At 39.9% G+C, this 13,909-nt stretch overlaps 1 protein-coding gene across 4 annotated transcripts in view; it reads left to right on the top strand.

Moving 5' to 3' along the window:
* arid4a (AT-rich interactive domain 4A) overlaps window positions 1–13,909 on the top strand; it is a 129,968-nt gene that overhangs the window by 40,591 nt on the left and 75,468 nt on the right. For all 4 annotated transcript variants that reach the window (XM_069916895.1, XM_069916892.1, XM_069916893.1 and 1 more), the window contains exons 8-10: window positions 5,088–5,223; window positions 10,164–10,243; window positions 11,464–11,540. In XM_069916895.1, coding sequence (XP_069772996.1) covers window positions 5,088–5,223; window positions 10,164–10,243; window positions 11,464–11,540 — 293 coding nt within the window. The remainder of the gene's footprint in view (window positions 1–5,087; window positions 5,224–10,163; window positions 10,244–11,463; window positions 11,541–13,909) is intronic.

Below are 13,909 nucleotides of genomic sequence, written 5' to 3'. Positions count from 1 at the left end.
TAATGATGGTTTAAAAAAAAAAGTAGTTTTGTCAGATAGTTGGTAATTTCCAAGCTCACGTGGGTTCTGTGGATATGCTCTTGATTTTAATAAAAACATTGAAATGTTGGAGGAACTCGGCTGGTCTTTTCAGTGTCCAAAAAAAATAGAGATTTATTGCTAATGTTTCGGCTTGGCCCCTTCTTCAAGGAATCTGTTTCTTCGTTGAAGAAGGGCCCAGGGGTGAAATATCAACAATATATCTTTGCTTAATTTTGCTTCCCAGCCTCCTCTCTGGAAGCTGACTCATCATTGTTGCTGATGAGACCAACTACTGTTGTATCATCTGCAAACTTGATTCTGATTGAACTGAATCTGACAATGCAGTCATCAGTCAACATTGTGAACATTAGCAGGATGAGCACACATCCCTGAGGTGTGCCAGTGCTCAGAGAGATGAACTTAAAATTTTGCTGCCAACCCAGACTGAGTGTGATCTTTCAGTCAGGAGGTCCATCATCCAATGAAGACTGTTTTTCCACCAGCCTCCAAGGTACGATATTGTTGAATGCTGAGCTGAAGTTGGTGAACAATAGCTTGGCAAATAAGACATTATTCTCTAGGTGGGTCAAGTTGGAATGGAGGATCAAGGCTATTGCATGAAATAGTTTGGACAGGAATGGGTCCGATCCTGTTGGAAGGTGAGATTTGCTGCTTCTATTGCTAGTTATTGAAAGACTTCATGATGGTTGAGTTCAGTGCCACTGGCACTGTCCGCTTACCATTGATCGCTTGGGCACTGGGATGAATCCTGTAGGGACAGTGCACACAAAGTTTCTTAAATTCAATTAGACCACTTGAGAATGGAAATAATTTACTGGTTTTTAAAATAGTAGAAGTAAAGTTATTTTTGTGCAGACACTTCAACTGATAGGATGTGTTAGAGATCATTTATCGGGTCCTAGCTGAGCAGTACCTATTAGCAGAGATTCAGATGAATGGTATTAGTAAAGTGGCATTCCAGGTTAGGAGGAGATTGCAGACAACTTCAAGGGGATTTTAACAAGCTTAGTGAGTTGGTGAAAATATGGGAGTTGGAATAACAATGTGGAAAAGTGGCAAATAATTGACTTTTAAAGGAGAGGAAGATATTTTTTAATTCATGAGAAACTGAAACAGATTGAGATGGATCTTGGTTCCCTTTTGCATCACCAAGTTGATGTGTAGTTATAGCAAGCAACCAGGAAGTCAATTAACCTCTGTCTGATGACATTTTGAGTACAACAGTCAAGATGACTTTCTATAAACACGTTGGAGCCAATGGAGACTGTATCCCAGGAATGTTGTGTTGCAATCTGGTTTCCCTACCTAAAGAAGGATATACTTGCAACAGAGGGAATAAAGCCATTAGATTGAATCCTGAAATAGAGGGGTAGGAGTGGGGAGCAAAGGTTTCAATGAAGAGTCGTGTTTGGGCTGGCACTGTATTCATTTTAAAAGAATGAATGGTAATCTTTCTATAAAATTATTACCGAGCTTAACCAAGGAGATTTTGGGATGACATTTCTCCTGGCTGATGTGACCTGAACCAGGGGCATAGTCTTAAAAATAAGAGGGTGGTCATTATTTTAAGACAGAAATGTATCCATCCAGAAATTAGTGAAATCATTGGGACTCTACTTAAGAGGCATTTCAGGTGGCACAGTTATTGTAGCAGTTAGCTCAATGCTGTTACAGTGCCAGTGACCAGGACTAGGGTACAAATCCCCTGCTGTCTGTAAGGAGTTTGTAGGTTCTCCCCATGTTTGTGTGAGTTTCCTCTGGATACTCCAGTTTCCTCCCACCGATCAAAAATGTACTGGGTGCATTTGGGCGGCCCAGGCTCGTGGGCTGAAAGGGCCTGTTTTCGTGCTGTATGTCTAAATTTAAAAAAAAAATAGAGGTTGTGGAATGAACGTAGTTGAGACAGATGAATGGATTCCTGGTTATTAAACAAAATAGTGCTGGGAAGGGCAACTGAGGTTAAAGATCAGCTGTGGTGGAGCAGACATGAGTGTCCTTGAGTACAATTAGATAAATTCATGTGGCACCAAGAAACGACAATAAGGATGTTCCCACACTTCACTGGAGTAAAAGAACACAGATTTTCTTAGCACCCGTGAGTATGCACATGCAATTCGCATCAAGTGAATTATTCTTATTCTGGAAGGCTTACCTCACTCGCCCAGATGGCTTGGGTGCTGAGTTGTAGTAGAGCCTTGAACGACAAAGGGATGAAATGGGTGAACCAGAGTAAGCTCCATTAACAAAATCAAGCCTTTAACAACTTCAAAAGCTCTGCTTCCAACTTTAATTTTAGGAGAGTGAATCCAAGGAAAGCATCTGGTCCGGAGAGAGAACCTGGCTGACTTCTGAAAACCTGTGCTGACCAATTTGCCAATATATTCACGGATATCTTCAACATCTCACTCCAGCAGGATGTGGTACCCATCTGCTGCAAACAGGCCTCAATCGTACCTGTGAACAGAAGTGTGTGGTAACCTGCCTAAGTGACAACCGATCAGTGGCACTTGCATCCACAGTGATTAAGTGTTTTGAGAGGCTGATGTTGAAGCATATCAGCTCCTGTCTGAGCGGCAACACGCATCCATTCCAGTTTGGCTTCTGCAGCAACTGGATTACAAGAGAGGCCGCCTCATTGGATTTCCACAAAGCCCTGGAGCATCTGGACAGCAAAGACACATATCAGGATGCTATTTATTGCCAACAGGTAATACCAACATACAAATCTGATCAGCAAGCACCAAGACCTGGACCTCAATACCCCACTGTGTAATTGGATCCTGGATTTCCTCACCTCAAGACCACAATCAATGAGGATGGGCGAGAACTTCTCCTCTACAATCTCCAGCAGTACTTGAACACCACAGGTCAAGACCACAATCAATGAGGATGGGCGAGAACTTCTCCTCTACAATCTCCAGCAGTACTTGAACACCACAGGGCTGACTGCATTCATGGCCCCATTTTCTACTCTATGCCTATGACTGTGTGGCTCTGTATGACAATAACACCATCTAAAAATTTGCTGATGATACCAGGGTCGGGGGTGGTCTCAAAGGGGGCGATGAGTCAGCATACAGGAGGGAAACTGAAAACTCAGCAACCTTGCACTCAGTATTTCAAAACCAAGGAGCTGATTATTGGAGGATCAGAGGTGAAGAGGGTGAGCACATTTCAATTCCTGGGAGTCACTATTTTGGAGGACTGTTCCTGGGCTACACATGAATGTCATCATCAAGAGAGCACGTCAGTACCTCTACTTTCTCAGGAGTTTGCATAGGTTTGGTATAACGTCAGAAACCATGGCAAACTTTACATGTGTATAGTGGAAAGTGTGCTGACCGGCTGCATCACGGTCTGGTCCAGGGACATCAATACCCCTGAATGTAAAGCCCTGCAAAAGGTAGTGGACACAACCCAGTCCACAAAGGCAAAACTCTCCTTACCATCAAGAAAATCTACATAGAACACTGCTGTTGGAGAGCAGCAGCAATCATGGATTCATCCCACCCAGGACATGCTCGGTTTTCACTGCTGCCATCAGGAAAGAGGTGGAGGTGCCACAAGACTTGCACCACCAGGCTCAGGACACAGTTGTTATCTCTTCACCATCAAACTCCTAAACAATAAACTCAATCAGAGACTTGTTTAAGGATTTTTTCTTTGCACATTATTTATTATTGAATATTTTCCGTATTGTTTGTTGACACTTTTTCTTTGTTTACATTTCTTCCTTTGATATATGCATCTTTTCTCGCATAATTTATTTTGCACTACTGACCAGTAGAAATTCTGCCTGGCCTGCAGGTAAAAAAATCTTTGCTTTTTAACGTGATGTACTTCGACAATAAATCAGATGCTAGAGTCCAAAGGACTCAAAATCCAGCAGCAACAGAAATTCACCAAAACTGGTTTTAATTTCTTCATGCATAATAATAAGATACTTATTACTATTAACAACTTAACTTTAACCCCCTTCTAATTCTAAGTCCATGTGTATGTAATGTTTGTGTTCACTTTTCACTGTCCAATCATTCACATTTCACTTCTCCAAGTTCACTGATATCAGGCAATCTTTCATACTGTACACAGAATTGAACAGTTATATTCATCAGGCTCTGGTGCTTTAATTTAAGTTGTTACTGCTCAGGAAGGTCTTTGTTGGTTTCAGAGAGATACGCGTTGTTTGTTGGACAGACTGATCTTCAATCAGCAACTGAAGTGTCTTACTGATGGGTTTTTCCCAAAAGATAATCTCTTCTTCCAGGTTACCATAAATTCTTTCTCTTCTATTCCAGGAGAAACACAATAACCAGCCACAACCTCTGCAATTGACACAGAGATTTAGAATAGGCTGAACTCAAAACCCGTCTTGAAATGGGGACTTGCAGGAGGTCTGTCAACTTGCAGCTTTCACCGCAAACTGCGGCAGAATACTCTCATTTGCTCTCTTCCCCAAACAATGGATGTTTTACCACAAACTACCACCAAAAATGTAAAACTGGCACCAGTTTTAAAAGCCAAAAAATTTCTAAGTTCTTGAGCTTGGACACTGTTCAAACATGCTGGTTCATTAACACTTACTTGTGAAAGCACTTCCCATTGTCTCTGCAAAGCCAAACTGTAGACGTGCTCTTGCATGCAAATGAGATGCTTGTTCATGAAATGTGACCTAACAACTAATCCTCACAATCTTACCCTTTTAAGATCTATTTTATCATAATTTTATTAACTTATTCTGTGACACTGAACTTTGAAATTTATTGCTTATCAAAGCTAGCAACAGAGAAACCAACGGCAGATTGAGTGACTGTTGTGGCACTCATTTGTTGCCTATGGAATGACCCTTTTATGCATACTCTCCTGTACTTGTATCATTTTTGTACTGTGTAATACATTTAACAGAATATTAATCTTGATTTTTCAGCATCTATCATGCTTGGGTATTGTCAGGCAACAGCTTTTACTGTACTTTGTATTTTTTTAAAAAAGTACAAGCAATGATTCATTGCTAAGAAGTTCACAACAACTAAATATTTTTGCAGACCTGATGATGAAAAGGAAGAAGAATCAAGTGAGGAGGAGGATGATGATAAGCGACGCCTTAATGATGAACTTCTGGGCAAAGTTGTTTATGTAGATTGCAATGGAGATAAAAGAAAAGGCTGGTATCCAGCTTTGGTAAGTGAGAATGCAACATCATTGAATGATCTTAAATTATGACACAGTGGTCTGGTAATGCTGATGGTAACTTTTCATCCTTTGCTTATCAAGCATCTGCTTTGTTATCAATGCTGTTTGAAGTTGAGAGTTCCAAAGACTTATAATCCTCTAAGAAGAAAATTGGCTCATCTGCCTTAAATGGCTGATCCTTTATTTTTAAACATGGCTGTTAATTAGAGATTTTATCACAAGAGCAAACATCTTCTTCATCTATCTTATCTGCATTCTTCTGATTCCAAATTCCATTGGACACAAGCTTGTCCTCTCTTTTTCTAAGCAAACTGCCTATTACATGCCTGGCTGATGTACTTTTTTTGGATTGATTCCATTCTACTTCTATTCTACTTCATTTCAGGAAACATATTCTGAATACATTATTCCAAATTAGGTCTCACTGATGGCCTCTGTAATTCAAACAAAATTTTATTTTCCTAATAGCCTGAATATGCATGAGAAGGTCTGATCTCGGAAACTAAGTGGCTCAGGCCTGGTTAGTACTTGGAGGAGAGACCGCCGAGGAAAACCAGGTGCTGGTAGGTTTCTGTGAGGGGCACTGGGCAAAGTGGCGAGTCTCTGTTTGCTTTACAGTAGTCAAAAGAATTTCATGTATGTTACGTTCTAAATGTATTACGTGATAATAATGGAACCTTTTACCTCTATTGGCAATAAACTATAATATCTTGTTAATTTTATTTTCAAGGTGCGTTCTAACTACCTATTTAAAAACCTGAATCCCAAAACTTTGCACCCTCTTCTATGTCAATTGTGCGATGAGAAATTAAAAAAAAAAACAATTGGACTTTTTCCCACATTATTCATTTTTCCAGATCTTTGCTCACCCAACTTATTTCTTTGTAGTCTCCTTGTATACTCTTCACAATTTACTTTTTTCGCTATTTTTATGTCATCAGCATATTTAGTAACCTTGGGATCAATTTATTCATTTGTCTTTTTATATTAATTATGTTATAGGCTGCAGTACTGATCAGTTTCACACCATTTGCAACATATTTCTAACCAGAAAAAAATGTACTCTTAAAGAAACACCCAATTTTTGATCTACACCAACATTACCTCCTTCCTAATGAGGATTTATTTTCCACATTAATTTTTCAGAGATTGATAGTTATCGTACAGAAGGTCTTAAAGCATCTTGCTGCTTTCTGGTCCAGAGACTTGACCAGCCACACTCAACCACCACCTTCCTCTCCCTGGCAAATTGTGTCCTCATTCTGAACAACTTCTCCTTTAACTCATCTCACTTCCTGCAAATCAAAGGAGTAGCCATGGGTACCCACATGGGTCCCAGCTAAGCCTGCCTATTTGTGTGCTTTGTGGAGAAATCGATGCTCCGGTATATTGATGACTACATTGGGATTGCCTCATGCACCTGCGATGAGCTCCTCAACTTTATTCACTTTGCAGCTGATTTCCACTCTGATCTCAAACTCACCTGATTCATCTCCGACAACACACTCCCCTTTCTGGATCTCTATCTCCATCTTGAGCTGCAAGCTTTCAATCAACATGTATTACAAACCACTAACTCCCACAGCTACTTTGACTACGCTTCCTCACACTCTGCTCTGTATTGTGGAGGGATGTGGGTAGTCACATGCCAGCACTGCCCACTACCTGCTCAGAAGACATACCACCTGCCAATCAAGGTTGAGCACCATCTCACCCATCAGTGGACAGCTTACTATTGGCCCCTTTAAGTACCTTTGTACTTGTCCATTGGCTTTGTAATTGACAGATCCTTGCTGGCATTGAGCCATTGGACCCATATAAATTACCTGGGATGGTAGCCCCTCCTCCCAGTACCATTAAGGGCTCCACGTGTGCTCAGTTCTTTTTCTTTATCATCATTGAGGGGCCACCTTGCTTCACTCCAGGCTGAAAATTTGGTGAGGTGTGCACCATTTATAGGGTTGGGAACTATTTAGTTTTAGTGTTACTAGTAGCATAGAGCTATACCTGCATCAAGGGGTGGCGGGTATCTTATTATTTTTCCTTGATTATATGCTCCTAATTAGTTGCATGTGGGCATTTTTTATCTCTGTTACGATTTTCCCATGCATGTCTTCTATAAATTGTGTGCATATGTGTTTTATCCCTGTTGCAATCTTCTCACACAATTTTATTTTGTAAATAAAATTGTTTACTGCCAAACTGCATTCTGAGTTCTTGCTATTGAGACCCATTGAATCTGTTTTTCTCACTCAAACATTTTCCCTGCATGGATTCTATTCCCTTCTCTCAATTTCTCTGTCTCTGCATCTGTTCCCAAGATGATGTCTTCCAGTCCAGATCTTCTGAAATGTCTGCCTTCTTCCACAAACTTGCTTTTCCTCTACCACCACTCAGCCATCACCTGCATCTTCTCTATTTTCTGCTCATCTGCCCTGGGCCACTCTGCCTCCAGATGTATCAAACACCAGATTCTCCTTGTCCTCACCCTCCATCCCACCAGCCTCTCCATTCAATGTGTTATCCACTGGAATTTCCAGCTCTTACAACAGGATCCCACAACTGGACATTTTCCTTTCTCCTCCCCTCTCTTCCTTTCCCTATGGCCACAGAGATGCCACACTTGCGCTCACACCTCCTCCATCAGCTCAGTCAGGGATCCAAAACTGTAGGATTGATTTACTGCATCTGGTGGTCCCTTTGTGGCCATCTCTACATCAGAGAGACTGGGCACAGACAGGGAGATCGCTTCGCTGAGCACCTTTACTCTGTCTGCACTGGTGACAGGCACCTCCCAGTGGCCATTCATTTCAGTTCTGTGTCACGCTTCCATACTCACATGTCTGTCCATGGCCTCAGGTACTATCTCATCATGACCACGCGTAAATTGGAGGACCAACAACTGATTTTCCATCTGGGCACTCTCCTGCTGGCTGGCATTACCATTGATTTTTTTTCCAGTTTTGCCTAATCTACTCCTTTTCCTCTCCCTTCCCTTCCTCCTATTAGCTCTCCACCCCTTCCATCTTTATTCACCTAGACATCCCTCAAGCCCTTGCTTGCTGCTATGCCCTCCCTCTTCTCCACCTGTTACCTCCTGCCTTTGTGACCACGTCTCCCCTTACCCTTTTATTTGGATGCCTGCCAACATTTTTCCTTGATGAAGGGCTCAAGCCTGAAATGTTGGTTATGTATTTTTATCTTTGCTATATCAAGGACACTGTTTGAGCTGCTGAGTTTTTCCAGCACTGTTTTTAACTTCACCCACGGTGTCTACAGACTTTCGTGCTTTACTTCTTTATTATCAATAGATTTGATTGCATCAAATGAATATTATGCACAATTATTTTTGAATGTCCTGATAGTAAATGCAGATTTGTTCTCAATAGCAAATTTAATGGTCTGTGAGTGAGGGGATGAAAAAGTAATATCACTTCCACTGAAGAGAATTTAGTTTTAGCTCAAAGACTAGAGGGGGGAAAAAAAACAGGATTAAGGTATTGGTTATACTTGAGAATGACGGATGATGATATTTTTTTTTCCTTTTTCATTTTCCTCTTCCTGTTCACCCAAAAGATTTTGTAATTACCAGGGGAGATTTTGTGAAGCTGAAATTATGAAGTTGTTCCAGGAAGAAATCCTCCTTTTTCGGATCAGACATTATCCCATAATTTGGTTTTGAATATTGCAATAAGATTTTGGTCTCTACTTGTGCATCCCTCATGAAAACATGGGTGATCATAAGAGGAGTACTGTCAATTTTTTTTTTCATAATCTGGTTTCTTTTTGTTTTACTCAATGTCTGGGCACTATTTTGCATTGAACTCAAATTTATGTATAACACAGTGCAAGATTTTATTTCTGTTGCTTGAGTTTGACAAACTTGGACAGATTCAATTTATTTCATGCACATAAAATACATTAAAACCTTTCCTTTGTTTGCCCTTTAAAGACAAACCGTCACCAATGCCATTCTTAAAACAAGAAAGGGAGGCAAAAGAGAGTCCCTTGAGACCAGTGATTGTGGATTTCACCATTTCCTCCTATGTTGCCACCTCCAACATCCCTGTTATCTCTAAGTGCCCAGACTATTGTTCAGTGGTTGTTCAGCTATTTTCTAAGTTTCCATGAACCCAACCTAAGTATCCAAGTTGTACCTCCTTAACCCGTTGATCTGAATCCCTGTTGTGTTGGCTTTACGTCAGCACCAAAGGCCTTAATCGGGGTCTGCTTGTTATTATACTTTGTGAACCCTGAACCCGATTCTTGATTGCCACAAACCAATCCACCATGAAAGCTGGATCCCACCATAATAGCTGCACTTGGTTGCTTGTGCACAATACAAAATCCTGGCAGGACTGACAAGAGCTTCCCTAGGAGCATTCTTAGGGCTTGACCTTGGTTGACATGGTCCACTGATGTGGTCCTTCCTCTCTAGAATTCTCTTGAGAGTTCTCCCTAGTTGTGGGGAATGTTCTTGCACTCTGGTACCATACTGCAATCCACTGCTTCCATGGCATCCATAATCCTCAACATCAGGTTGCTGAGCATGGGTGCCACTGTTGTGAGTTCAGACCTCCAGTATCTTTCTAAGCTGCTTCCAACCCTATCCCAGATGCAATTGTACCTGCAACAGGAGCTGTTGGGTGGGACGACCAAAACACAGAACCTTGTGGAGAAGTGCTGAAAGCCTGCTGTTCCTGGGTAGGCAACAGCCAGAACACCATCTTCTTAGTATGGTTGACCATTGTCTTGATCTCAAAAGACAAAAGAAAATCAAAAAGGTTGAATGGCAATTGAGTGACATTACTCTGTGAGTGAGCAGTGATCTAGAATTCTCTGAAATATTATCAAATACTTTTACTAAGATTCTTGACACTTGGGTCTTGGCTTGTAAAACCTGCTTTAAACACAAGTTTTTATTTCAGGTACTGTCTCCTAGTTGCAGTGATGAAATCACTGTGAAAAAGGACCAATGTTTAGTGCGATCTTTTGCAGACTCCAAATTGTAAGTTTAAATTTGAAACATATAGAGAAAATACAATTTTTTTGATTATACAAACTAAAAGTCTGTAAACATACAAAATAATTATTATCTGCCTCAAAATATCCTGTATTGGTTTTTTTTTTTTTTTAAATTTTTTATTTTTCACACCATAAATCACAATAGCCATGATATACACTTTTTCTTTTCCACACATTTACAGTGACTTTTTCTCCCTCCCCCCTCCCTCCTCCCAAGCCACCCCCCCACCCCCCCCCCCCCCTCTCATCCATTTTAGGTATACAATCTAGGTTGCATTAATTCAGTTAGGTTTTGAGATTAAATTTAACATTGAATTTTAGAATTTTTAGAGCCAAACTTTAATTGTAAAATGGAGCTAAACTATTAATTCCTGTTTGCATATCAGACATTATTTTTCAGGAATGATTTCTTGTGTCACAGAGGTTAGAGTAGAGCTTCAACTAAGTATGTAATGAACTCAAACCAACTTTTAGAAAATATATCTTTATTTTTCATGTAAGGAACGGTATGTAAATAAGTGCAAATGTCCTTTGGTAGAATGACTGAGATCCTGTGTGAATAGGGACATTTTATCGAAAATGAGTTCAAATTTCTTATCCTATTGTACAAGTACAACCCAACAAAACAGTCCTCTACAAAAACATGCAAGCACATAACACAGAAATAGACAAACGATGCAAATGCAGCAAGAATATACAATTATAAATCTAAATAAATATTGTTCAATAAAGAGTTTCTGAGGGTTTGTATGAGCAGTTGTTCTGAGAAGAAGCTGTTTCTCAGCCTGGTGGTTCTGGCTCTGATATTCTTGTATCTCTTCCCTGATAGGATTAGCTGGTAGATGCTGCATGTGGAATGATAAGTGACCTCAAAGATTTTGTGAGCCCTCTTCAAATAACAACAATCCAGTGATGCTCTCTACCTTTTAGGATGCTGTGGATTGTCCTCCAATCCAATTCTCATCAGCAATCATACCGCATTGTGAAGCAGCTCTCCAGGATGCTCTCGATAGAGCACTTGTAGAAAGTTGACAATATGGTGGCCATTCCTCCTCAGTCTTCTCACAAAGTGCTGTCATTGTTGCACCCTCCTGACAAATGAGACTTGTTTTCTTTGTGGCAGGTACTAGGACTGTTATTGAAGTAACGAAACTTTTGTTTGTTTTGAATGTAATATTGGTATCTATCTTTTTAAAACCACAGCTATCCTATAGCAAGAAAGGATATAAGAGACCTTGACTGGGATAAAGTTTCAAAACCAGATCTCGTCATTAAACAAGGTAAAGAAGTTTGCATTTGTTTGAGAAAGATTTGCAGCAATTAAAGTGCGATTAGCAAAGTTGAATCCTGGCAATTATGAGGGCAACTACCTCTTTGTTTTGTGAAACCTTATGGCAGAATAGTGTCCTTGATTCTGAAATATGCCGTTTACCGTTTGTTACACTGCCTGATTTGGTTAATTTTGTTCTATATTTTGGGGTGTTGAGTTAATCAGTCAATTTGAATTTCTGAAACAAAATTGTCCGTTTTGCACAATCTAATAGCTTCTTTCAAGATAGCAGACATTGATGTATTCTTTGGAATAAGGATATATAGCTCTTTAAAAAAAAATGAAGATTTTCTGAGGGGAGTAGGATATGTGTACTTTAGTAATGTCTTCTCTCTGAGCAATATTTGATATGGGCACGAAGAGTTTCCTTGACATCAGCACAATGAGTAAAATCCTATTGAAAAGTCCTTGTTGTGAATAGCTGTTGGATAAGAGCAATGAGACTTAATTATTGATGTTCAAGAAGATAGTTGTGTTTTTGTAAATGCACAATAAGCAGGTAGAGCAAATGGATTGATCTTCTCTTGTACTCCATTATCCTTGTAACAAAAGGCTTTCTCTTGCTATACAGGTTCTTGGTGGGGGGGGCGGTGGGTTGTAATCCCTGGAATTACATTAACTAAACACAGGAACCCCTGGCATAAATGGCACCTTTGGAACTTGATACCGGATAAGTGAATTTTCCAGTTGCTTGAGTGTATTTAATGTGGATTAGCGAATTAATGTCGAGGCATGCCAATTGTAAATCTGTATTTTTAACTCTTTAATTTTTGTGATTTTTTTGATACTGATAACAGGGGTTTTACTGTAACTAATTATGCAGAGTCATGAAATATGTTCTGGACTGCATGATTGGGCAAGGAAGTGACAGTTGACCATGCTGGAGGACTGTATGAGTAAACACAAAAATTTGAGGGGCTGCATGGCTTGCTCCTCTTGTTGGCTTTGTGACTACATTATTGTTGTTCAAAGAGCACGTGATATTGTCCAACTTGGGTGCTGTTCATTTCACATTTGTAAAGTTAAGAAACAAACAAAGCAATTCTTGGGAAGTAAAAGTGAAATGCAGAAAAATGATCATCTCTTAAACAAACCTTGGCTAAATCACATATGGAATCATTTGTGTAGTTTTGTTTGCTATAAAAATTATATAGAGGTACTGGGAAAGGAGCAACAGTTTTCCTACAAGTATATTGGAACAGGAGGGAGACCAAGTGTTCTTTCTTGGTCATGGGGCTGGTTTCTTTTCTGTTGGGGGGATAAACAGTGATCGGAAGGATATTCGTAAAATTGTCAAAGTTTTAATGTAGAGAAGATGTTTTTTCACATGGGAAATCAAAGCTAGAGTGGTCACAAGTTGGAGAAGGTCATTGATAAATTCATGATCTTTACTGTAATGCGAAAAGTAAAAATAGATTCAAGGAAAATTTTGATTTCATACATTAGAGTGAACTGCTTTGTAAATTACTGTGCACTAAAATATGCTCCTCTGTTGAACATCATGCTTTAAGGTTGATTCAAAACATTTAAATAAGGACAAAAAATTTGAAGCATCCAATCTCAAGAAAAAAATATTTTGTCCTTGTTACACAGTTGGCGTAGCGGTTAGCATACACCATTACAGTGCCAGTGATTGGGACTAGGATTTAATTGCGCTGTCTGTAAGGAGTTTGTACATTCTTCCCGTGTCTGTGTGGTTTTCCCAGAGGCTCCAGTTTCCGCACACGGTTCAAAATGTTCCAGGGACGTAGGTTAATTGGGTGCAATTTGGACGGTATGGATCGAGGGCCCTGCCTTGCTGTATGTCTAAATTAATTGTGAAACTGATTTTGGTAAATGTGGCTCTCTATAATGATGTTTGCCTCATTGCCTCTGTGTGGAGATTTTATTATACCTTTCCAAGTAGGCTTGAGTATCCCTCCAACCTTGGCAAGTGCAGGTAGGTGGTGATTGCAAGTGATGAGCCCAAGCAGGCATGGAATTCAGATTGATTTGTTATATTGAAATTTGGACATCTTTTGGTAGGGGGATACATTTGAGCTTTTCGTATCCCCTTGATCGGCTTTGACCCATGATTTACTCCAGCCAGCAAATCTGATTTCGCTGTTTTGGTTTTGAATGTTGTTGTAACAAAAGGTGAAAAAGCAGAATTAATCTTGCCTTTCAAAAATGAATGAAGTATGTACTTGTAAAGGAAAAACAATTGTAGGACTCTGGTGAGGGAGGGAGACAGACAGAGGGATCGAATTGAAACCACTTTCAAAGAACAGGCTTGGGCATGATGAATTAATTGATAGCTCGTGTACTTCTAAGTTCTCT

Source organism: Narcine bancroftii, chromosome 2 (genome assembly GCF_036971445.1).
Source record: "Narcine bancroftii isolate sNarBan1 chromosome 2, sNarBan1.hap1, whole genome shotgun sequence".
NCBI classification, from domain to species: Eukaryota; Metazoa; Chordata; class Chondrichthyes; order Torpediniformes; family Narcinidae; genus Narcine; species Narcine bancroftii.
The sequence above is the reverse complement of the archived record's forward strand: the minus strand, read 5'-3'. Positions and strand labels throughout refer to the sequence as shown.